The 23,339-nt window shown below is 47.7% G+C and overlaps 1 protein-coding gene across 1 annotated transcript in view; it reads left to right on the forward strand.

Moving 5' to 3' along the window:
* LOC142017056 (unconventional myosin-X-like) overlaps window positions 1-23,339 on the forward strand; it is a 262,366-nt gene that overhangs the window by 222,674 nt on the left and 16,353 nt on the right. Inside the window, exons 35-37 of the mRNA XM_075001671.1 lie at window positions 3,298-3,505; window positions 4,141-4,277; window positions 6,939-7,062. Coding sequence (XP_074857772.1) covers window positions 3,298-3,505; window positions 4,141-4,277; window positions 6,939-7,062 — 469 coding nt within the window. The remainder of the gene's footprint in view (window positions 1-3,297; window positions 3,506-4,140; window positions 4,278-6,938; window positions 7,063-23,339) is intronic.

The following is a 23,339-nucleotide window of genomic DNA, read 5'->3' on the forward strand; positions in this document are numbered from 1 at the left end:
GCTGCCCAGTCCCCACCCCTTCTCCCCCACACTTGCTACAGTCCCCTCCTTGCTCAGTGCTCAGCCTCTCCTGCCCTTGCTAGTGTCTGGTGGATTTTCCCTCCCACATCCTCATGCCACCCCCTATTCCCTGGTTCCTGCTCCTTTCTGGCCACCTGTCCCTCTCCCACTCACTTATTGCGGTCCTCCTCTCCCCATTCACTCAGTCCTCTGACTCACTAGGTAGGTTTCTTCCTCAACCCACACTTGTCCCTCCATCCAGCCCTACTTGATTCCTTTCTGTGCTTCCCCCCTCCCACTTCCCTACTGTTCACTGCTCTCCAGTGCCACCCATCTTCCCTGTCCATCAGCTTTGTCAGGCCCACCAGCAGAAGGGGAGTCCCACAGCTCAGCTGGGCAGCCAATGAGAAATGGATAGTTATTTCTCTCTGGTTCCTGGGTCCCCAGTGTTCCAGCACCCCATTGCTAGTTGTTTGACTCCAGAACATGGGTATCTGAAAATATTTTGGAGCAGTTTCTAAAAACTCAATTTCTGAAAAAATTGCTTGTAAAAACCTTACATGCCTTGTGAAGAAATGTAAAGAAAGCACTGACATTTTGGGGTGGGGTTAAATGGAAGAGAAGTAAAGGGGCATCAGAGTTGCATATGCACCGCAGCACTTCATTAATAATCTCCCATCATCCTACTTACCATGCTCCCTTCAAAGTAGGGAGCTAGCATAGATACAGCCTTAGTGACTTTAAAAAATATCATCAGCTCTTGGACCATACATAGAGGTCAAAAGGGCAAACTTTGACACTCCGCCTTGGAAAGGTTGCTGACCCTGTCCTATATTGTGTTCATCTGCTCCTCTCCCTTCTCTGGTTCTGTGGTATTGCAGCCTTAATCCCTCATACCTAGATCCTGCAATCTGCTGTTTTTCAGCATTCAACCTCCTTGCTCTCTATGTGCCTTGTCATGATCAGGAATGAAAGTAGATGCTGGTGTAACTGCTGAGAGGTGGACTTGAACCTGGGCCCTCTGGAGCTTAGTGTATGAGCCTCTATGGCTTGAGCTAAAGGTGAGCAGGAGCTCAGCTCAGACTGTAGAGGCAGTTCAGTCTCTCTCTCTCTCTCTGTACCTGGTCTAAGTGCCACTACCTGGGACAGAGAGCCACACTTAGTAGGTTGTGGGTTACATTGCACTGTCTAGCATGCGTGGCAGGGGCAGGGCCTCAGGCACAAGGGGTGGGGCTGGTAGTGACTCCTTCAGCTAGTCCATGTCCACATGGGCAGCTACTAAGAGCCCTATGGCTCCATTGCCGGTTTGAAGGATCCAGGCTCCCAGCCACTTTAACATGGCTACCCCATTTGCAATGGGCCACCAACAGGGGTGGGGGTGGAGCAAAAGAGGCAGTAACATTAAAGCGCTGCCATGGGAACACTTTAACATTGGTCATATACAGGATGCTACCAGTGGTTGGGTCTTACTGGTGTGCTGTACTGGCCCTCAGGGGCCCACTTTCACCTCTGATCACAGTGACAGTTGAAAATACTATTGTTAAGGTTATGACTGTTTTAATTAATTAAAGTACTTGGTGCCAGGGACTGGGCCCTCAGATGCCCTAGTCACACTGTGTGCAGTGGCTCAGCACCAGAAACCCAAACTGGTGGCATGTTCTATAAATAGATTTCACCAAGCCAGTAACAAATGCGAACTTCTGAATCACTACAGCAGTCTTATTTTGTAATCACAGACAGTCCCCTTAGGTTTTCCACTCCATCTTGCTACCCAGGCAAATGGGATTTATTGATAAAAGGTCACTTACAGCAAAAAAACCCACATAATATTCTAGTTGTTCCCAGTCCCAAGAGGCCAGTCACTTTCCCAGATCATTCAGTGACCTAGGTCTTACATGAAGACATTACCTGCAATCAACTGTATAATAAAGGTTTATTAATTAGGAAAGATAAATTAGTTATTTTTATAGGTTAAAGCAAGCAAACATATACACCGCAACTGAGTTACTGTCTAAATCCTAATTGTGACATATTTGCAGAGCTCTTTCAAGTCAAAATGCCTTTCAGGGCAGTCGTGAGATAACCCCTGGGGATCTCTGGCGTTGTTTTTTCTCTCTGATGAGATGAGACCTCTATATGTACTTCTTTGTGGGTGGACAGAACAATTAACAGAGCTTTTGTCTTATATTGACCTAGTTAAATTTTGATAACCTTCCTGGATGGGCAGAGTGGTTGTGGAGAGCCCGGGGGAGACAACAATTCCCATGCCTAGGTTCACAAATTTAGGGCAAATATTTTCCAAGTTGTAAAGTGAAGCTTACATATTTTCTTATAACATGGAGTACAGACATAGGAAGTGTGATTAATGCAGGCAGCAGCTTACAAGCATTCCATAGAGTCTGAACACTACATCTTATAAAACAAATACCTATTTTGAGCAAAGTAACGTACAGGTGAACTGATCTCATACAGGTGAGCTGGTCTCCTGCTATGAGGATTTCAATTCTCATCTAATGCCTGTGGCTTGTGCGAAAGCTGGCACCTGACCTGCCAGTAGAATAACCTTAACCACTGTATTTTTTTCTCTCTCTCCATCCCCACGACTCTTTAAAAATTACACAAAGATGAACTGCTTCAAGAGGAGAGATTGAGCGAGTCCCATATCAGAATATCGCTTAGCCAAGTAGATAGAAAGATAAAGATAAAGGAGAGTCCTGTGCAAATTCTTTCTTCCCGTCAGGAAGAGGGGGGAGAATAAACTCTCTTTCCTCATCCCAGAGAAGTAAAAGTTATAAAAGGAGTACCACCTTCAACTCCTCTGGCCATTTTTGTGTGGAGGAAGATAACTACCTAAATCACAAACAGAGAAAGTGGCCTTCTGCAGTCTTGATGTAAGTGCATAATTCACTGAGAGGCTCAGGACACACACCTCTTATAAGTTGTCTACCATTAGCTAATTTAGGCAGCTCCTTGACTAGCATATTATTTTCTGTGGATCCTATTCTCAGGTTCTTCTCTCTTCCCACTCATCGAATGGAGAATGTAAGCTCATACTATGTGGCTCCCATTGTTGTTCCATGATTATTTTAGATACTGAAAAGTTAGGCATCATGATACTGAGCATTGCAGTGCCTAAGTTGCTTGGTGGAGCCTGACCTTTCTTTGCATGACTGTACGTAATAGCACATTTCCATAGGATTCTGTACATATGGTACTCCATGCTGTGTAGAGCTCTGCCTGCACCTGGACATGTTCTGTTCACCAAGTAACTGCTTTTCTGCTTTTCTTTATGATTAGAGTAAGAGATCTTTTTCCAGGCACGGAAATAGACCGGTATGCCCAGTTCATCAGTGATTCCCTGAAGAGAACCAAGACTAGAGAATTTGTGCCCTCCCAGGAGGAAATATTGGCTCTTGTCACCCGTGAAGAAATGACCACAACTGTGTACTGCCATGGCGGTGGGTCCTGTAAAATCACCATCAACTCTCACACCACTTCAGGAGAGGTAATACATAGATAGTATTCAGGGGCACAGGGAGGTAATAGGGCAGGTGATTGTTGTGGACGCAGCAGTGCCTGAGAATATCTGGACAATAAGCTTTTTGACCGGGAGTCCTTGCTGCCACTCAACCCCTGTTCTCAGCTGCGATAGTGTTGACAGACATGAAAACTTCACAGAGAGAAAACTATTGTTTGAGTGTTTAGAAACACTGGAACAACTCTGAAAGGAAGTGGTGGGTTTTCCATCTCCTGATGTCTCCAGATCAAGACTGGATGTCTCTCTGAAAGTGTTGCTTTAGTCAAACTCAAGTTATTGGGTTGAACACAAATGTAACTGGGTGAAATTCTCAAGTGTGTGTTATTTAGCAGATCAGACTAGATAATGTCGTGGTTCCTTCTGGCTTTAAAATCTCTGAAAGAAATTATTTAACAGAATCATGTGTTCCACCTCTGAAATGAGACCTTTGGGCTCTTAATGGATGAAGTCAGCCTGACATCTTCTTGCACAGATAATTTGGAGCTCTAATGGGAGGAAGAGACTTTGGGCTCTCTCTTCTCATTTTGAAGTCTGACTCCTGTGGGAGTGATCATACCCAACACTGTGCAGTACCCAAGGTATCTGATCTCTTTCCCCTGCAGGTGGTTGAGAAGCTAATCCGAGGTCTTGCCATGGAGAACAGCCGTAATATGTTTGCCCTTTTTGAACGCAATAAGCACGTGGACAGGGCCATTGAGAGTCGTGTAATTGTTGCTGATATCCTTGCCAAGTTTGAGAGGTAAGAGAGTATTTCAGAGGATTCTTATACTGAATAGACATAACATTAGCTCTGACATTCCCTGGTTAACTGAATAACCCTTAGGCTGCTTGATAGCGTGTATATATATCATGAGCTCAGAGCAAACACCTGTCAGCTGCTTCAACCACTAGGCACCTTACATTCTAGCCCTTGGCTGGTTACATGTAATCAATTATGCATACATTTGCTATAGTGATAAAAAGTAATTAACTAAATTCCAAGATTAGAAGAGACCACAATGACAGAGGCCAGAGACCTTCACAAAAATAAGTCCTAGGGCAGGTCTTTTAGAAGAAACATCCTAACTTGATTTAAAAATTATCTGTTTAGCTAAATAGATTGAGCTTCTTGTGTCTGTCAGTATAAAGCATGTTTTCTGGTTCTTTAATCATTCTTGGACCTTTTCTTTGAACTTAAGTCCAATATATCAACACCGGTCTTGAATTCTGGGCACCAGAACTGGACGCAGTATTTCAGCAGTCATTGCACAGTGCTAAATAATGAGGTAAAATAATCTTTCTGTTCCTGTTCAGAATTTCCCCATTTATGCTCATAAGAATCATGTTAGCCCTCTTGGCCATTGCATCACACTCATGGTTCCTGCTCAGCTTGATTATCCACCACAATCCCCATATCTTTCATAGGCTCACTAATTCCCAGGATAGAGACCCTCTCTTGTTTAAGTATGGCATGCAGTCAATCTTCCTAGATGCATACATTTAGCCCTATTAAAATACGTATTACTGATTATATTCAGCTTACCAAGCGCTCCAGGTGGCTCTCTTATGGTGACTTTTCTCTTCAGTATTTACCACTCCCTCTATTTTTGTTCATCTACAAACTTCATCTGTCATAATTTTTGTATTTTCTTCTAGGTCATTGATAAAAATGTTAAATAGCGTAGGGCCAAGAACTGATTGATCCTTGTGCTATACCCCACTTAAAAAAACACTTATTCAATGATGATTCCGTATTCACAATATTTTGAGACCTTATCAGCTAACTAGCATTTAATTCATTTTTGTGTACCTTATTTTCTTAAAATCTTTGTTTTTTTAATCAAAATGTCCTGTGATACCAAGTCATATGCCTTACAAAAATTATATTATCACTGTTACCGTGATTACTTAAATGTGTAATCTCATTAAAAAAGATATCAAGTAGTTTGACAGGATCACTTATCTATAAAAGCAATCTAGTTGGGACTAATTATGTTACCCTCTTAATTCTAAGGAAAGGAAGGAGTGAGAGAGCAGAATGAGGACAATGGACTTCAAATAAGCAAACTTTAACAAACTCAAGCTGTGTCTACATGTGCACGCTACTTCGAAGTAGCGGCACTAACTTCGAAATAGCGCCCGTCGTGGCTACACGCGTCGGGCGCTATTTCGAAGTTAACTTCGACGTTAGGTGGAGAGACGTCGAAGTCGCTAACCTCATGAGGGGATCGGAATAGCGCCCTACTTCGATGTTCGACGTCGAAGTAGGGACCGTGTAGACAATCTGCGTCCCGCAATGTCGAAATTGTGGGGTCCTCCATGGCAGCCATCAGCTGGGGGGTTGAGAGACGCTGTCTCTCCAGCCCGTGCGGGACTCTATGGTCACCGTGTGCAGCAGCCCTTAGCCCAGGGCTTCTGGCTGCTGCTGCTGCAGTGGGGGATTCATGCTGCATGCACAGGGTCTGCAACTCGTTGTCGGCTCTGTGTATCTTGTGCTGTTTAGTGCAAGTGTGTCTGGGAGGGGCCCTTTAAGGGAGCGGCTGGCTGTTGAGTCCGCCTTGTGACCCTGTCTGCAGCTGTGCCTGGCACCCTTATTTCGATGTGTGCTACTGTGGCATGTAGACGTTCCCTCGCTGCGCCTATTTCGACGTGGTGCTGCGCAACGTCGATGTTGAACATCGACGTTGCCAGCCCTGGAGGACGTGTAGACGTTATTCATCAAAATAGCCTATTTTGATGTCGCCACATCGAAATAGGCTACTTCGATGTAGGCTTCACGTGTAGACGTAGCCTCAGAGAGCTGGTAGGTGAGACCCCAAGGAAAGTAAGCCTAAGGAAAAAGGGAGTTCAGGAAACAATATTAAAGTCAAAATCCAAACTACAAAGGAAATACAGGTAGATTAAGAGGAGGTCAGTATGGCACCATCTGGAGTTCATTAATGTCCTGAAAATCAAAAAGGAGTCCTCCAAAGAGGGGAAACATTAATTTATTGTTAAGAAGGTGTTCAAAGAACAGCAGCAGTATGTAGAGACAAAATTAGAAAAGCTATGCACAAAATGAGTTATACCTATCAAGAAACATAAAAGGCAGTTAAAAGAGATTCTTTAAATACATTAGGGCCAGGCATGTTCTGTGACATGACATGTCTCTGCCTTGTCTCATTACCTGGAATTGTCATTCTAAGAACATAGTTAAGTTCTAGTGCACTTCGTAGCCGTGCAGATTTCTTAGACAATATCTCACATGGGGAGGCAGCTACAGAAATCTTCACTAATGTCCTGGAAAATCAGCTACAGGAGGTATGGACTGTCCTGGTAAATCAAGATAATGTTTTTTCTCTCCTGGTGATAGCAGGATTGAGGATGACTCATAATGAGGATGCTCACCTGTTTTTTTTCCCTTCTCTCATCTGCTTTACAGACTGGCTGGCTCTGAGGAAGAGGAGGAGGAAGGACAGTGGCAGTTGTATTTTAAACTCTATTGCTTCTTGGATATTGAGAGTGTTCCCAAAGAGGGAGTGGAATTTGCCTTCATGTTTGAGCAGGTAACGTGTAAGGGGGATGGGATTTCTAAGAATGCATGGGACAAGCAGAGATCACATTAATGTCAAGTGTGGACAAGGCTGTGGAGAGGAGATTTCATGTCTTTCTGAGTAGCAGTTTGATAACGTTGGGAGAAGGGGCAGTTTCCTTTCATGATTGTGTGGGTAGAGATAAAGGGTGGGAAGGAACCTTGGAGGAGTCCTTGATGGGAATCCATTGCTTGGTTCATTGGCTGGGCTGCACAATACAGAGATACAGAAGAGCTTTTCTGGAACAAAGTAGTAGTAATCAAAAGTAAAAGAGGATGAGGCCAAAGGAAGGAAGTTCTGAAATGCTTTTAAAATATGTCTTCAACAAAGCATATAAGGCCATTTCTACACAGGCCACTTCCTTTGGAAGTGGCATGCTCATACAGGGAGCGAAAGATGCTAATGAGGCACAGATGCAAATTCCCCGTGCCTCATTCGCATAACGTCACGTGATTTTGAGTCCGGAAGACTGTTCTTCCGGACTCCAAAACGCCGTGTAGAAGTGGGCCACCGGGCAGGGCTTCCAGAAGGAAGTCCTTCTTCCGGAGGCCCCTTCTTCCCGAAAATGCTTGGGAAGAAGGGGCCTCTGGAAGGAGGACTTCCTTCCGGAAGCGCCCCCCCAGGGCCACGCTTCTACACGGTGTTTTGGAGTCCAGAAGAACGGTCTTCCCGACTCCAAATCACATGACATTATGCTAATGAGGTGCAGGAATTTGCATCTGCACCTCATTCGCATCTTTCCCTCCCTGCATTAGCATGCCACTTCCGAAGGAAGTGGCCTGTGTAGAAATGGCCATAGAGAAGAATTTTGAAAATGAGTCATGAAGGAAAGTCCCAAACAGTGGCTTCTGATAAAATACAGGTATGGAGATCTGTACGTAAGTTGATTGCCTTAAAATGATGGTAGACGTTTGCAGTATGAAGGAGATTAGCTGAAATCCTGGCTATATCACAGGCAGTTATTTCTGAATAGTCTTGCACAAATAGGGAGCTGCAAAAAGACTGGAGAAAAACTAATCTAGTGATATGGGGAAAAAGAAAAGAAAAGGTGGTTAATTGCTAGCCTCACATTCATGTCTTGTAAGTCAAATTCTCACTCTAGCAAAATAATGAAACATATTCAATGAGGACAACAGAACTGGGGATTGCAAAAATTATATGTGGTTAGACAAACTTGATTGCTTTTTAAAATAAAAATACAATAAAAATGATAAGACAAAGATATATACTACTAGACTGTGGACCTGATTTTCATAGAATCATAGAGCACTAGCACTAGAAGGGACCTCAAGAAGCTATGGAGTCAAGCCCCCTGCCCTCATGGCAGGACCGTACTGTCTAAACCATCCCTGATAGACATTTGTCTAACCTGTTCTTAAATATCTCCAGCGATGGAGATTCCACAATCCCCCTTGGCAATTTATTCCACTGTTTGACCACCCTGACGGTTAGGAACTTTTTCCTAATGTCCAACCTAAACCTCCCTTGCTGCAGTTTAAGTCCATTGCTTCTTGTTCTATCCTCAGAGGCCAAGAAGAACAAGTTTTCTCCCTCCTCCTTATGACACCCTTTTAGATACTTGAAAACTGCTATCATGTCCCCTCTCAATCTTCTGTTTTCCAAACTGAACAAGCCCAATTCTTTCAGCCTTTCTTCACAGGTCACGTTCTCTAGACCTTTAATCATTCTTGTCGCTCTTTTCTGGACACACTGTAATTTCTCCACATCCTTCTTGAACTGCAGTGCCCAGAACTGGACACAATACTCCCACTGGGACCTAACTAGTGCAGAGTAGAGTGGAAGAATGACTTCTTGTGTCTTGTTCACAACACACCTGTTACTGCATCCCAGAATCATGTTTGCTTTTTTTGCAACAGCATCACACTGTTGACTCGTATTTAGCTTGTGGTCCACTATAACCCCTAGATCCCTTTCTGCTGTAGTCGTTCCTAGACAGTCTCTTCCCATTCTGTATATGTGACACTGAGTGTTCCTTCCCAAGTGGAGCACTTTGCATTTGTCCTTATTAAACTTCATCCTGTTTACCTTAGTCCATTTCTCCAATTAATCCAGATCATTTTGAATTATGACCCTGTCTTCCAAAGCAGTTGCAACCCCTCCCAGCTTCGTATCATCTGCAAACTTAATAAGCATACTTTCTATGCCAATATCTAAATCGTTGATGAAGCTATTGAACAGAACCGGTCCTAAAACAGACCCCTGTGGAACCCCACTTGTTATACTTTTCCAGCAGGATTGAGAACCATTAACAACTGCTCTCTGAGTATAGTTATCCAGCCAGTTATGCACCCTCATCTAAGTTGTATTTGCCTCATTTATTGATAAGTATATCATGCGAGGCTGTATCAAATGCTGTACTGAAGTCTAGGTATACCACGTCTACTGCTTCTCCCCTATCCCCAAGGCTTGTTATCTTATCAAAGAAAGCTTGATATCATTGGTTCTTCTTCGAGTGTCCCCGTGGGTGCTCCACATTAGGTGTCGGGCTCACCCGGCACCGCATATCGGATCTTCCAAGCAGTTTCTGCCGGACCGCGCACGCGCCGGTGCGCACTGCTCCCTTGTGCGCTCCTTGCCACGTGCGTGATCTGGTCCCCGCCAGTTCCTCTTAACCGCCGTCGGCTGCAGACGGAATCCGACTAGGCTACGGCCAAGTTAGCGTATTCAATGGTTTTAACTGTTTTTCTTTAAAGTTTTCAAGTTCTTAGGCTACTGTTAAGTTAGCCAGTTGTTATTTTCAAAAAAAAAAAAAAAAAAAAAGAAGAAACAACAAGCGGGACGGCATTCAGTCCAGTCCTAGTAACAGGCGGAGCACCGGAGGCCAGGAGCCTAGGGCCATTAGCCCTCCTGCTGCGGCAGGCTATGGGAGAGGGGGAAAACAGCACAGAGAAGGTGCTAAGTACCCCATTAACAACTGAAAGACTCACCAACAATGTCCTCTTCAGGATTCAAGAAATGTGAGTCTTGCCGAGAGGCAATGCCAGCGTCTGATTGGCACAGTCACTGCATAAGGTGCCTGGGGGAGTCCCATGTCATGCAGAAATGCTCCTTCTGTGCAAAATTAACAGCCAGAGCAAGGAGAAGGACAGGGAGATGCGGCTTAAAATGCTGCTCTTTGACCAGGCCCTCCAGCCAGATGTGCTGGAGCGGCCGCAGCAGGAGGGACCCTCCGGGGCCCATAAAAGGAAAGCCGCCTCCCTCACCCCATCAGCGCAAAAACGGAGGAAAGTCTCCCCAGCCCAATCCCTGCTGGCAGCAACAGCGAGCGGGACGGGAGGAGCGCACAGCCCCCAGCCGCAGCAACAGCTGATCGGCGGCGGCACGGAGAGCCATGTGGAGGCGGCTCAGCCTCCGATAATCAAACAGCCGCCCCGCGCCGCAGGCAGGGCGGCGGCCAAACAAGCGCTGGTACCGGCGGCACCGCAAGCAGCGGCACCGACCCCCGGGGAACCGGCGGTGCAGAGCGCGCAGGCACGCAGCCTGCAGGCACCGGAGGACACTGCCCGTGCGGCACCGCCCATAAGCGTGCTGAGCACGGCGCGGACGGGGCCGAGATCCCCTACACGTCAGGGGGCGGAGCTACCCCCTCAAGGGAGGGGGAAGGCTGCACACAAAACAAGGCACCGCAGCCCCTCTCCAGACAGGGCTGCAGATTTGCTTTCTCTCAGCCCTCCGCTCATGCTGCAGACTCCAACTAGAAGGCAGGGGTCCCCCCTAGCCTACCCGGAGCCCCTGTCTCCATTTTTACAACCAGCCTCTCCCTGGATGGGACCACCTTCACCCTTCCTGGGGTTTGAACCTCTGGAGTACTATCACAAATCGCTCTCTCCAGTGTCCCAGGTCTCTCGACGATCTCGCTCCCCCAGATGCAGAGGGTATGCACCAAGGGAGTGGTCTAGGTCACCTTCCCAAGAACAGTGCCCATGCTGCCATGGTCACCCCTATCACGCGGGGCATAGACACCAGCGGCAATCTACCAGGGAAAGATCCCCACAGACGGTCCCGTATCCCTGAGGGCAATCGCGAACGGGGACAGAGACTCAAGTATCTCAGGGGAAACTGGTTATGGAACCCCGAGATTTTCCCTTGCAAGCTTCCAGCGAGCGGATGTACCATCACCAACAGGAACCAGAAGGGTCCAGAGAGGCGTACCCTAGTGGTTCCTCGCTCTCCTCCCCGGACAAGGCTACGGCCCCCGGGGGACGTCCATCCTCCGGACGATCTCAAACAGTTTCAAGAGCTGTTTAAGAGGGTGGCCTTCACGCAAGGCATCCAGACAGCAGAGGTGCAAGAGAAACACCATAAGCTCCTCAAAAATCTGAGACCTCTGGCCTCCTCCAAAATAGCAATACCGCTTGATGAAGCAATCTTGGAGTCTGCCACTATGATATGGCAGACCCCTGCGACTATTCCGCCTGTCCACAAGAGAGCGGATAAGAAATACTTCGTGCCGGCGAAGGGCATGGAGTTCCTGTTCAGCCACCCACAACCAAATTCCTTGGTGGTGGAGTCGTCGCAACAAAGATCAAAGACATCTCAATTCAAGACAGGGGGAACAGACAAAGATGCCAAGAAGCTAGAGCTGTTCGGCAGAAAGGTCTACTCCTCCTCCACTCTACTGTTGCGAATGGCAAATTACGCAGCGCATCTAGCGAACCATAATTTCGACAACTACACTAGGTTAACCTCCCTCATGGACTCGCTTCCAGAGGACAAGAAACCGGTGCTCAAGGCCATCGTGCAAGAAGGCTATGCGGCCTCGAGGATGGGAGTTCAGATCGCCCTGGATGTTGCGGGCACAGCAGCACGCTCCACAGCTACGGCAGTGGTGATGCGAAGGGAGTCCTGGCTCCAGACTTCGGGTATACCGAGGGATCTGCAGGCAAAAATAGTCGATCTTCCCTTTGACTCGCAGAAGCTGTTTGCTGAATCAACTGACTCGGTCCTTCATTCCAGTAAAGATTCAAGAGCCACACTTAGGACCCTGGGGACTTACACCCCTCCATACAGAAAGAAAAAGTACTACCCTCAACAAAGACGGTACCAGTACCAGCAACAACGTCCCCAGTACCACAGGGGTTACGAGCAAGGGCGACATCAACAGCACCAGCAGTACAGAACTCCCAGGCGACGTTCCCAACAGAGCCATGCGTCCTTGGGACAGGGCCAAAGGCCACAAGTTTGACACACAGATCCAGGGCTGCACCATCACTACCATCGCACAAGGTCATCCGAAGCGGTTATTCCGCCATCGCCTCCAACCATTCTACAACCAGTGGCAAAGGATCACCACAGACAAATGAGTGCTGGAGATCATAGCCACGGGGTACGCCGTCCCCTTCCAGTCGCTCCCACCGCCACGACCTCCACCCAGGCCCCACCTCCAGGAGACCTCCCACGTAGCGAGGCTCAAGCAGGAGGTAGACCATCTCATGCTCATAGGGGCAGTGGAAAGAGTGCTGGAGCAACTGCAAGGGAAAGGGTTCTACTCGAGGTACTTCCTCATGGAGAAAAAGACAGGAGGCTGGAGGCCTATCTTAGATCTTCGAGGCCTCAACCGGTACCTGCGCAAGCAACGCTTTCGGATGATCACAATCGCCTCCATCCTTACGGCACTAGACGATGGAGATTGGTTCGCAGCCCTCGACTTACAAGACGCGTATTTTCACATAACTATCCATCCGGCTCACCGACGATTCCTCCGGTTCATGGTAGGCAAAGAACATTTTCAATACAAGGTCCTACTGTTTGGCCTCTCCTCGGCCCCCAGAGTCTTCACCAAGACCTTGGCAGTGGTGTCAGCCTACCTGCACAGACAGGGGGTATTTATATTCCCGTATCTGGACGACTGCCTACTCAAAGGGGCCTCGAAAGAGGAGGTACTACGCATGATACGCATCACAGCAGGCACGTTCTCTTCGCTCGGCCTGGTTATCAATCTGGCAAAATCAAAGATAGACCCCACACAGGACATAGAGTTCATAGGGGCACGCATAAATTCTATTACAGCGAGAATGTATCAACCAGAGACTTGCTTTCGGGCCATCGGCTCCCTCGTGCAAGTCATCACCTTCAGCCCTACGGTGCCGGTCCTGACGTGCTTACAGCTGCTGGGCCACATGGCAGCAGCGACGTTCGTAGTACAGAATGCCAGGTTACACATGCGCAGCATGCAGCACTGGCTGGCGAGCGTATACAAACCAGCAGCACACACCGTTCACAGGGTGGTGTCGCCCACAGCAGAGGTGCGCAAATCCCTGCAATGGTGGGTAAACCCCAAGAACTAGCTAACAGGGGTACCCTTCTACCAACCACAAATATCGGTTTTTCTTACTACAGATGCCTCCCTCATAGGGTGGGGAGCACACATGGGCGAAGAGGTGACTCAAGGGCTGTGGTCCTCCACGGAGCAGTCACTGCGCATAAATATACTGGAGCTCAGAGCAGTGTTCAACGCCTGCAGACACTTTCGAGACCATATACAAGGCAAAGTGGTCGGGATCAGTACAGACAATACCTCCACCATGTTTTATATAAATCGGCAAGGAGGAGCTCGGTCCCGTGCCTTATGTGCGGAAGCAGTCCCGTTATGAAACTGGTGCATCGCCAACAATATAATCTTGAAAGCCTCGTACTTACCAGGTGCTCACAATGTGAAGGCAGACCAGCTGAGCAGGCGTTTTGCACTCGCGCACGAGTGGCAGATCCGTCCCGATCTGCTACAACCGATTTTTCACGCATGGGGTTTTCCCCAGATAGACCTGTTTGCCACTCAACACAACAAGAAGTGCCCACGATTCTGCTCCAGGGCAGGACTGGGAGGTGGTCCCTGGGGGACGCATTCGCGATCTCCTGGAGGGACCCCCTGCTTTACGCTTTTTCTCCCACAGTGCTGATCCACAAAGTCTTGCAGAAAGCCAGGAGGGAAGGAGCCCGAATGATCCTGATAGTCCCAACGTGGGATCGACAGCAATGGTTCCCCCTACTCCTGTGCATGTCGGACCGTCCACCGATGCCCCTTCCGGTGGCGCCGGATCTGCTCACGCAAGCCCAGGGGTCCATAGTGCATCCGCACCCCCAAGGCCTGCGACTACAAGCGTGGTTAATCCATGGCTCAGCTCCCTAGAGAGCACATGTACGGAGGAAGTGCAACAAGTCCTAGAAAGTAGCAGGAGGACTTCCACCAGGAAGACCTACAAGCAGAAATGGACTCGCTTCATGGCATGGTGTTCTACCAAACAGCTAGCCCCCCTTTCGGTGCCTGTACCTGTAATATTAGAGTATTTACTGGACCTCAAGAGAGGAGGACTCTCACTATCCTCGTTAAAGGTCCACCTTACTGCCATTTCGGTGTTCAGACACGAAGAGGAAGGGCACACGGTGTTCGCCCATCCCATGGTTACCAGGTTCCTCAAAGGGTTGGTAAACCTATACCCCCCTCGGAAACCGCTTCCACCTTCGTGGAACTTGGACCTGGTGCTTAATGTGCTAACGGGACCACCGTTCGAGCCTTTGGCCATGGTTTCCCTCCGCCTCCTTACGATAAAGACGACCTTTCTTCTCGCAATCACGTCAGCTCGCAGGGTGAGTGAGCTTGCGGCAGTTATGGCAACGCCACCCTGCACTCTTTTTTCCAAGGAGGCGGTAACCATACGGCTGCATCCAGCCTTTGTTCCTAAAGTTTCTTCTGAGTTTCACATTAACGAACCTATTGTTTTACCCTCGTTTTATCCAAAGCCTCATAACTCTAACAAAGAGGCGCGCCTACACCTCCTGGACATGAGGCGGGCGCTAGCCTTCTTTATAGACAGGACCAAGTCCTTCCAGAAAACGGATAGACTCATAGTCTCTCTTGCTCCCAAATCGAAAGGAGAAGGTCTCTCTTCGCAGAGAATCTCGAAGCACATCGTATCCTGCATAAAAATGTGCTACGAACTCAAAAAGACTCCTTTACTGGCCACGCCCAGGGCTCATTCCACTAGGGCGGTGGCGGCATCAACAGCCTTTTTCAAGGGCGTTGCGCTAAAAGACATTTGCAGAGCGGCGACCTGGTCATCCTATGACACCTTCGCCAAACATTACGCCCACCCGTCTCTTGACAGTGGTCCTCTCGGGGACAAGCTGCAGATAATCCGATTACCCACCTCCTATCTTGGGTTACTGCTGGGTAGTCACCTAATGTGGAGCACCCACGGGGACACTTGAAGAAGAAAGAAAGGTTACTCACCGTAGTAACGGTGGTTCTTCGAGATGTGTCCCCGTGGGTGCTCCACTACCCGCCCATCCTCCCCGCTTCGGATCTCTGTTTAGTGTTTTGCAGGAGCATCCGAGGCAGTTGGTCAAGGAACTGGCGGGGACCGGATCGCGCACGTGGCCAGGAGCACGCAAGGGAGCGGTGCGCACCGGCGCATGCGCGGTCCGGCAGAAACTGCTTGGAAGATCTGATCTGCGGCACCGGGCGAGCCCGACACCTAATGTGGAGCACCCACGGGGACACATCTCGAAGAACCACCGTTACTACAGTGAGTAACCTTTCTTTTGACGTGATTTGTTCTTTACAAATCCATGCTGGCTGTTCACTATCACCTTACCACTTTCCAAGTGCTTGCAGATGATTTCTTTAATTACCTGCTCCATTATCTTTCCTGGCACAGAAGTTAAGCTGATTGGCCTGCAGTTTCCTGGGTTATTCTTATTCCCCTTTTTATAGATGGGCACTATACTTGCCCTTTTCCAGTCTTCTGGAATCACTCCTGTCTCCCATGATTTTCCAAAAATTTTGTTTGTTGTGGATGCTGAGCCAGCTAGGGGATAATCTTCTTAATATCAGGGACAACACCAGCTGATGCTCCAAGAGCCATATGTACTGTGACCTTATTATCACTAAAATGCACAGCAGTTTATATAAACCTTACAAAAAACAAATAATTTCACCTTCTAGAGAGTGTATGACACAAGAAAAACACATGACAGATGTTAGTGACAAAATAGACTCTAGGGAGGCATTCAGGCACTACGGTGATGAGAACAGTACACAAAATGCTATAATGGCACCCAAGTCACCTCTCCCTGTCACTAGCGTGTGGAAAATCAAGTATAGTTTGGGTGGTCCAATACCCTGCTGATACTGAATTGACATAATGGACTATTGAACACTGATTCAGACTGTCAAAACAAAAAAGCAGTAAAGTAGCACTTTAAAGACTAACAAAATAATTTATTAGGTGATGAGCTTTTATGTGCCAGACCCACTTCTTCAGACCATAAGCCAGACCAGAACAGACTCAATATTTGAGGCACAGAGAACCAAAAATGGTAATCAAGGTTGACAAATCAGGAAAAAAAATATTATCAAGGTGAACAAATCAGAGAGTAGAGGAGTGGGGGGCGCTGGTGGTCAAGAATTAGATTAAGCCAAATATGCAAAAGAGCCCCTATAGTGTCCCAGAAAATTTGCATCCTGGTTCAAACCATGTGTTAATGTGTTGAATTTGAATATGAAAGAGAGTTCAGCAGTCTCTCTTTCCGAAGCAGTGTGAAAAATTCTTCTTCAATAAGACGCAAACTCTTAAGTCATTAATGCCATGTCAACACTAGCCCAAAACTTCGAAATTGCCATGCAAATGGCCATTTTGAAGTTTACTAATGAAGTGCTGAAATACATATTCAGCACCTCATTAGCATGCGGGCGGCTGCAGCACTTCGAAATTGAAGCAGCTCACCGCCGTGCGGCTCATCCAGACATGGCTCCTTTTCGAAAGGACCCCCGCTACTTCGAAGTCCCCGTATTCCCATCTGCTCATAGGAATAAGGGGACTTCGAAGTAGCCGGAGTCCTTTCGAAAAGGAGCCCCATCTGGATGAGCCGCGTCAATTTCGAAGTGCCATGGCTGCCCGCATGCTAATGAGGTGCTGAATATGTATTTCAGTGCTTCATTAGTAAACTTCGAAATGGCCATTTGCATGGCCATTTTGAAGTTTTTGGCTAGTGTGTACATAGCCTAACAGAATGGCCCACTCCATTAAAATGTAGACTAAGTACTTTGTAGATCAGGAGTGTTTTGATGTCTGTTTTGTGCCCATTAACTCTTTGTCTGAGAGAGTTTGAAGTCTGTCCAATATATAAAGCATCTGGGCATTGTTGGCATATATGATGTTAGTTGGGGAACATGAGAATGTGCCTGTGATCCTGTGACTAACCTGGTTAGGTCCAGTAATGGTACCTCCAGAATAGATATGTGGACAAAGCTGGCAGTGGACCAAAAGCTACAAGATCTTTACCAAATATTCATAAACCTGAATTACCCACCAGGAGAAATAAAAAAAACAAATTGACAGGGCCAGATGAATACCCAGAGACCAGCTACTCCAATATAGGCCCAAAAAAGCCAAGAGCAGAACACCACTGGTCATTACCTAGAGCCCCCAACTGAAGCCACTGCAATGCATTATTAAAGACCTACAACTTATCCTTAATCAGGATGCCACACTCCAGAAGGCCCTAGGTGACAGCCCTGTTCTCTCCTACAGACAACCTCCCAACCTTATAACGATCCTCACCAACAGTCACAGTCTATAACACAGGAACAACAGTCCTGGGACTTTTCCTTGCAACAAAGCCCACTGCCAGCTTTGTCCACATATCTATTCTGGAGATACCATTACTGGACCTAACCAGGTTATGCACAGAATCACATGCACATTCTAATGTTCCTCAACTAACATCATATATGCCATCATGTGCCAACAATGCCCAGATGCTTTGTATATTGGACAGACTTCACACTCTCTCAGACGAAGAGTTAATGGGCACAAAACAGACATCAAAACACTCCTGATCCACAAACCATTTAGTCTACATTTTAATGGAGTGGGCCATTCTGTTAATGACTTAAGAGTTTGCATCTTATTGAAGAAGAATTTTTGCACTACTTTGGAAAGAGAGACTGCTGAACTCTCTCATAGTCAAATTCAGCACATTAACACGTGGTTTGAACTGGGATGCAAATTTTCTGGGACACTATAGGGGCTCTTTTGCATATTTGGCTTAATCTAATTCTTGACTCCCCCCACCCCCTGCCCCTCTGCTCTCTGGTTTGCTCACCTTAGTAATTTTTTTTCTGATTTGTCAACCTTGATTACTATTTTCGGTTCTGTACGACTTAAATATTGAGTCTGTTCTGGTATGGCTATGGTCTGAAGAAGTGGGTCTGTCCCACGAAAGCTAACCTAAAAAATTATTTTGTTAGTCTTTAAAGTGCTACTTTACTGCTTTTTTGTTTTGATAGTATATAGACTAGCGCGGCTTTCTCTCTGTTACTGATTCAGACTAGTCTTAGAGAGCTATCTGTGTTAGTCTGTAGCTTCACAAATAACAAGCAGCCCTGTGGCAGCCCTTGAGGTTAACACATTTATTAGTTCATGAGCTTTTGTGGGTAACACCCACATCTTCAGATGAAAAATGGAGAGGAAAAACAGAATACAGGGTTTGCATGGGGGAAAAGAGGAGTGAGAGGGAAGAAAAGGGAATTACCTGTCACTAGTAGGGCCAGTTAATGAAGCAAATTAAGTAGGATGTGTCTTATTCCTACATCTACCAAAGGTGAGGAAATTGTTCTTGTAATGCATAAGATAGGTCAGATTTCTGGTCAGGCCAAGGTTAAAGGTGTCAGATTTGTAAATGAATTCCAGTTCAGATGTCTCCCCCTGTAATCCTGTGGTTAAAGTTTTTTGTAGAAGAATGGTTACTTTTAAATCCATTAAAATTAAATTATTAAATCTATGATGCAGAGCAGTGCAGTGCTAAGTTACACCAGGGACCAGCCCTATGTGAAACTGTCCGTGTGACTAGTGGTACAGAAGCAACCAATATATATAATATACACACACACCCTTATCTTGAGCTATGTCATGTTATCCTTAGCTGTAGATTTCAGAAGCCACTTGATAGTGTCTCAAAGAACCTAAATTTGAAAACAAATTACAAACTGGCTTAGATAAAATCGTGTCCTATAGATTTTAAAAACTGGCTGATTAACCCATAATGCTGGAATTGGGGTAGAATACTTGCATATCCACCAGACAAAACCTCCCAATGACTGACATCTTTGAGTGAATTCACTGGAGCTTGAGATGGTGAGCCAGGCTTGCCAGGACACATACTTTCCTCCATGGGTGGCTATGGGCACTCTCCTAATCACCTGGGTGGCCCCTGACTTTCTCCTGGGTGGCTGCCCATATACTCAGCTTGCAAGGAACAGTGTGGACCTACAAGGCCCATCTATTACACCTACAGTAGTTCCCCATGAAGCAGTGGTTCTTAACCTTGGAGCTGCAGACCCAGGGTGAGGCATAAACCAGTTTCAGTCCCCACCACCACATATGGCAGAAGCCGAGAGCCCATGAGTGGAACTGGGGGAAAGCATAGGGTGTATTGCTCCCCTCGAACTGCAGTGTCTTGTGCCCAGTACTGTCCCACCCTGATGAACTCCATACATGCCCTCCTCTTCCTCCCAAAGACCCACCCCCCCAGACAGTTCAGAAGTGAGGAAACTGAAGCCTGGCTGTGCAGAGCAGCTGCTGCTTTGGTGGGTGCCTTGGACTGCGCCTCATCTCTCCACACACTTTGACTGCTCACCAGCAGCCTGGGTAGGAGGGCTTGGCTCTGCAGCTGGCAGAGTCCTCCAGGAGCAGCTCCCTGTCCCTCTCCTTGCACATAATATGTACCTACCCCCTCCCTGCACCTTGAACTACTTTCCTGCAAGTACACAGCCCTAGCTAGCTTGTCTCTGCACCCTGAGCTACCCCTTTGCTTGCATACAGCCCCTACCTTCTCCTCTCCTTGCACCCTGAGCTATCCTGCTGCCTGAACATAATACCTAGCTATCCCTTGCTTGCACCCTGAGTAGTTTTCAAAGTTTTGGGCTGAGCCCTCCACTCTGAATTAGTTTTTGGTTGTGATTCCTCTCCAACTCTAGGTCTTTCCTGAGCTATGCTGCTGCCTGAACGTAATACCTAGCTATCCCTTGCTTGCACCCCGAGCAGTTTTCAAAGTTTTGGGCTGAGCCCTCCACTCTGAATTAAAGTTTTTGGTTGTGATTCCTCTCCAACTCTAGGTCTTTCCTTCTTCTCTTCTGCTTGTCTCCTCCTTGGACCCCAGTTTATAAAGTAAAACTACCGAACTATATCTTAACCTAGGAGTGTGCAAGCTTGGGGGCACAATTTCAAAAGGGGGGGCAGCACAATCGGCTCCCCCATGCCACAGAGGCTCTCCGCTGCCTGTCTCGGTCTCCCGGTTTCATTTCCAGTCCCTCCCGTCCTTCCCCCCTCCTTGCCTGCTCCCCTCTGGAGGGGCCTTTGCAGCCTTTACACAGCCTCACTGGGCTAGGCTGACCTGTGCTGCCAGCCCTCCTGCCCCTTAGGGGACCACTGTCCCCTGGGAGCTCTGGAATCACTTCCGTCTCCCAGCCAGAGCAAGGTGGAAGGCACATGTGGCAGAGGCACTGCAGCTGAGTGTGAGGTAAACCAGGCCAGTCCCTTTGTTTAGCTTCCCACAGAGAGTTCAGTCTTTTTTTCCCTTTAAGTGTAAATTTGTTGGTCTTTTGATCTTTTGTTTAACTTTGGCTGGGAGGGCAGGGTGGGGGGAGCAGGCTCTCTAAACAGCAGGGAGCTGCTGGTTTCTTGTTTTTGTTTTTTTCCTCAAGCTGGAGAATGGGTGGGATGGTCGTTTGAAACATCAAGATACACTCATCTCTCGTTAAACGAGTACTTTGCATACGAGTACTCGCTAAAATGAGAGACACATATACTGCCTTTGTTCACTAGACAAGTGAACAACCTCTGCCAGCTCCACAGCCCCAACCAGCTACAGCCCAAACCCCCCTGCCAGCCCACAGCCCCCCGCACCCCATGACCTGGCCCACTCCCAACACCCACCCAGCTCAGTCCCCTAACCTACCCCTCCAGGTAAGTTAAGGACTTACCACTGGTGCAGCCTGGAAGAGCCGCCATCTCCTCCACCAGAGCCGCTGGTACCTCCAGCTGCACACGGCAAAGTGGCTCTAGCCACATGGCTGGGCAGCTGACTGTGTGCTGTGAAGTGACTCTGGCTGCTCAGCGGGGTGCCCACAGCCATGTGGTCAGGTGCCTCCAGCCATGCTCTGCAGCTCCCTCCCCACCCTCTGGCCTGGCCCAGCCCAGCCCAGCGTGCTCCCAGCACTCCCCCAGCCCACAGCTCCCTCAACCTGGCTGGGGCCACTGCCCACACCTACCCCGGTTCCCAACACCCCCCCATCCCTCCTCTGGCCTGCCACTCCCCACACACCCCCGGCCAGGTAAGTTGAGAACTTACTTACCACTGGTGCAGCCTGGGGGAGCCACCGGTACCTCCAGCTGTCATGTCATAGCGACTCCTGCTGCGTGGCAGGGTGCCCACAGCCATGCAGCAGGCATCTCCAGCCACGCTCCACAGCTCCCCCCGCACCCTCCAGCCTGGTTCGGCCTGCTCCCAATGCCCTCCCCAACTGGCTTGCAGTTCCCCCCCCCACCCTCCAGCCCAGCCCGGCCCATTCCCAGCACTCCCGTGGCCCACAGCACACCCGGCCTGCTCCCAACATCAGCCCGCAGCTCCCCCCATCCCAGCACCCCTCAGCCTGGCCCGCTCCTAACACCCACCCTGGACCTGTCTCCAAACCCTCCGGCCCGCCGCACCTGCCCCCCGCCCCCAGGTACTACCGGTGCAGCCTGGAGGAACAAGCTGCCACCTCTTCCACCAGAGCCGCCACCACGTTTTAACCCTCCCTCCCGCTCATGGCCCCAAACTGCTCCCAGCCTTTACCTTCTCCATCCCCCCAGGAATCCAAAGTTCACTTACCTTTCAAAAGCAGCGCCACCTGCTGCCACTCCTTCACCAAGTTAGGAGCTCTAGGAACAAATCAGACTTTAACGTGTATTTAGTGGTAATTTATTGTCCCTCTTACAAGTTTTCGCCTACGAGCAGGAAGTTCGGAACCGATCATGCTTATGTAGTGAGGGATGAGTGTAGAGTTTACGTGTAAAAACACTCCCCATCTCATTAAAATTTTTAAATTATGTTACTGTTTTTATGTATGTATATTTGAATTTATATGCTGATTAATAAAGTTTTTACATTCTACATACTTATTTTCTTATACATGCTGAAAGTTTGTTTGTTTTTTTGTCATATGAACATAACCGAAATTTCTATTGGTTTGGATTTTATTAGACAGGTTGGGGAGCCCCAGCTAATTGCAGGGATGAAAAGCAGGGGCCTGACATAAAAAGTTTACTCACCCCTGTCTTAACCGATAATGTTATTGAAATTTACTAATCAAGCATAACATATTGTAACAAAGTTCTCTAACAAATTATACTCCATCACTTTAATAGGGTTACACCTATCAACATTAATTATGCATCAAAAATAAGCAAAGAAACTGAGAGAGGCCATATAGACAAACAATAAAGTAGTGAGGTCTGTGATGACAAAACAATAAAGAAATCACGATTCACAGTCACAAATATTGATAAGTAGTTTCTTGCCAGACAGAAGGCTCTTGAACTGTTTTGTTTTCTTTAACTAGCTTAAAATCTGTTTCTTTATCTGATGATGGTGGGTCATTTTACGACACAATCTCCTTTTAAATGAAATGGCATGATAATACATTGTTTTAATGCAATTTAGATGGAATCATAGACTCCTAAGGCTGGAAGGAACCTTAGGAGGTCATCGAGTCCAGCCACCTGCCTAAAGCAGAATCAACCCTAAGTAAACCCTAAGTCAGGACTTTGTCAAGATGGGGCTGAAAAACCTCTCTAGGGACGGAGATTCCATCACCTAGCTAGGTAATGCATTCCAGTGCTTCACCACTCTCCTGGTGAAATAGTTTTTCCTAATATCCAACCTACACTTCCTCCTCTGTAACGTTACACCATTGCTCCTTGTTCTGCCATCCGTCACTACTAAGAACAGCATCTCTCCATCCTCTTTAGAGCCGCCCTTAGAAAGTTGAAGGCTACTGTCAAACTGCCCCTCATTCTTCTTTTCTGCAAACTAAATAAGGCCATATCCCTCAGCCTCTCCTCATAGGTCATGTGTTCCAGCCCCCTAATCATTTTCATTGCCCTCTGCTCCAATGTATCCACATCCTTTCTATACTGGGGGGCCCAGTACTGGACACAATACTCCAGATGAGGCCTCGCCAGTGCCAA

This window comes from Carettochelys insculpta, chromosome 8, assembly GCF_033958435.1.
Source record: "Carettochelys insculpta isolate YL-2023 chromosome 8, ASM3395843v1, whole genome shotgun sequence".
In the NCBI taxonomy this organism is placed as follows: domain Eukaryota; kingdom Metazoa; phylum Chordata; order Testudines; family Carettochelyidae; genus Carettochelys; species Carettochelys insculpta.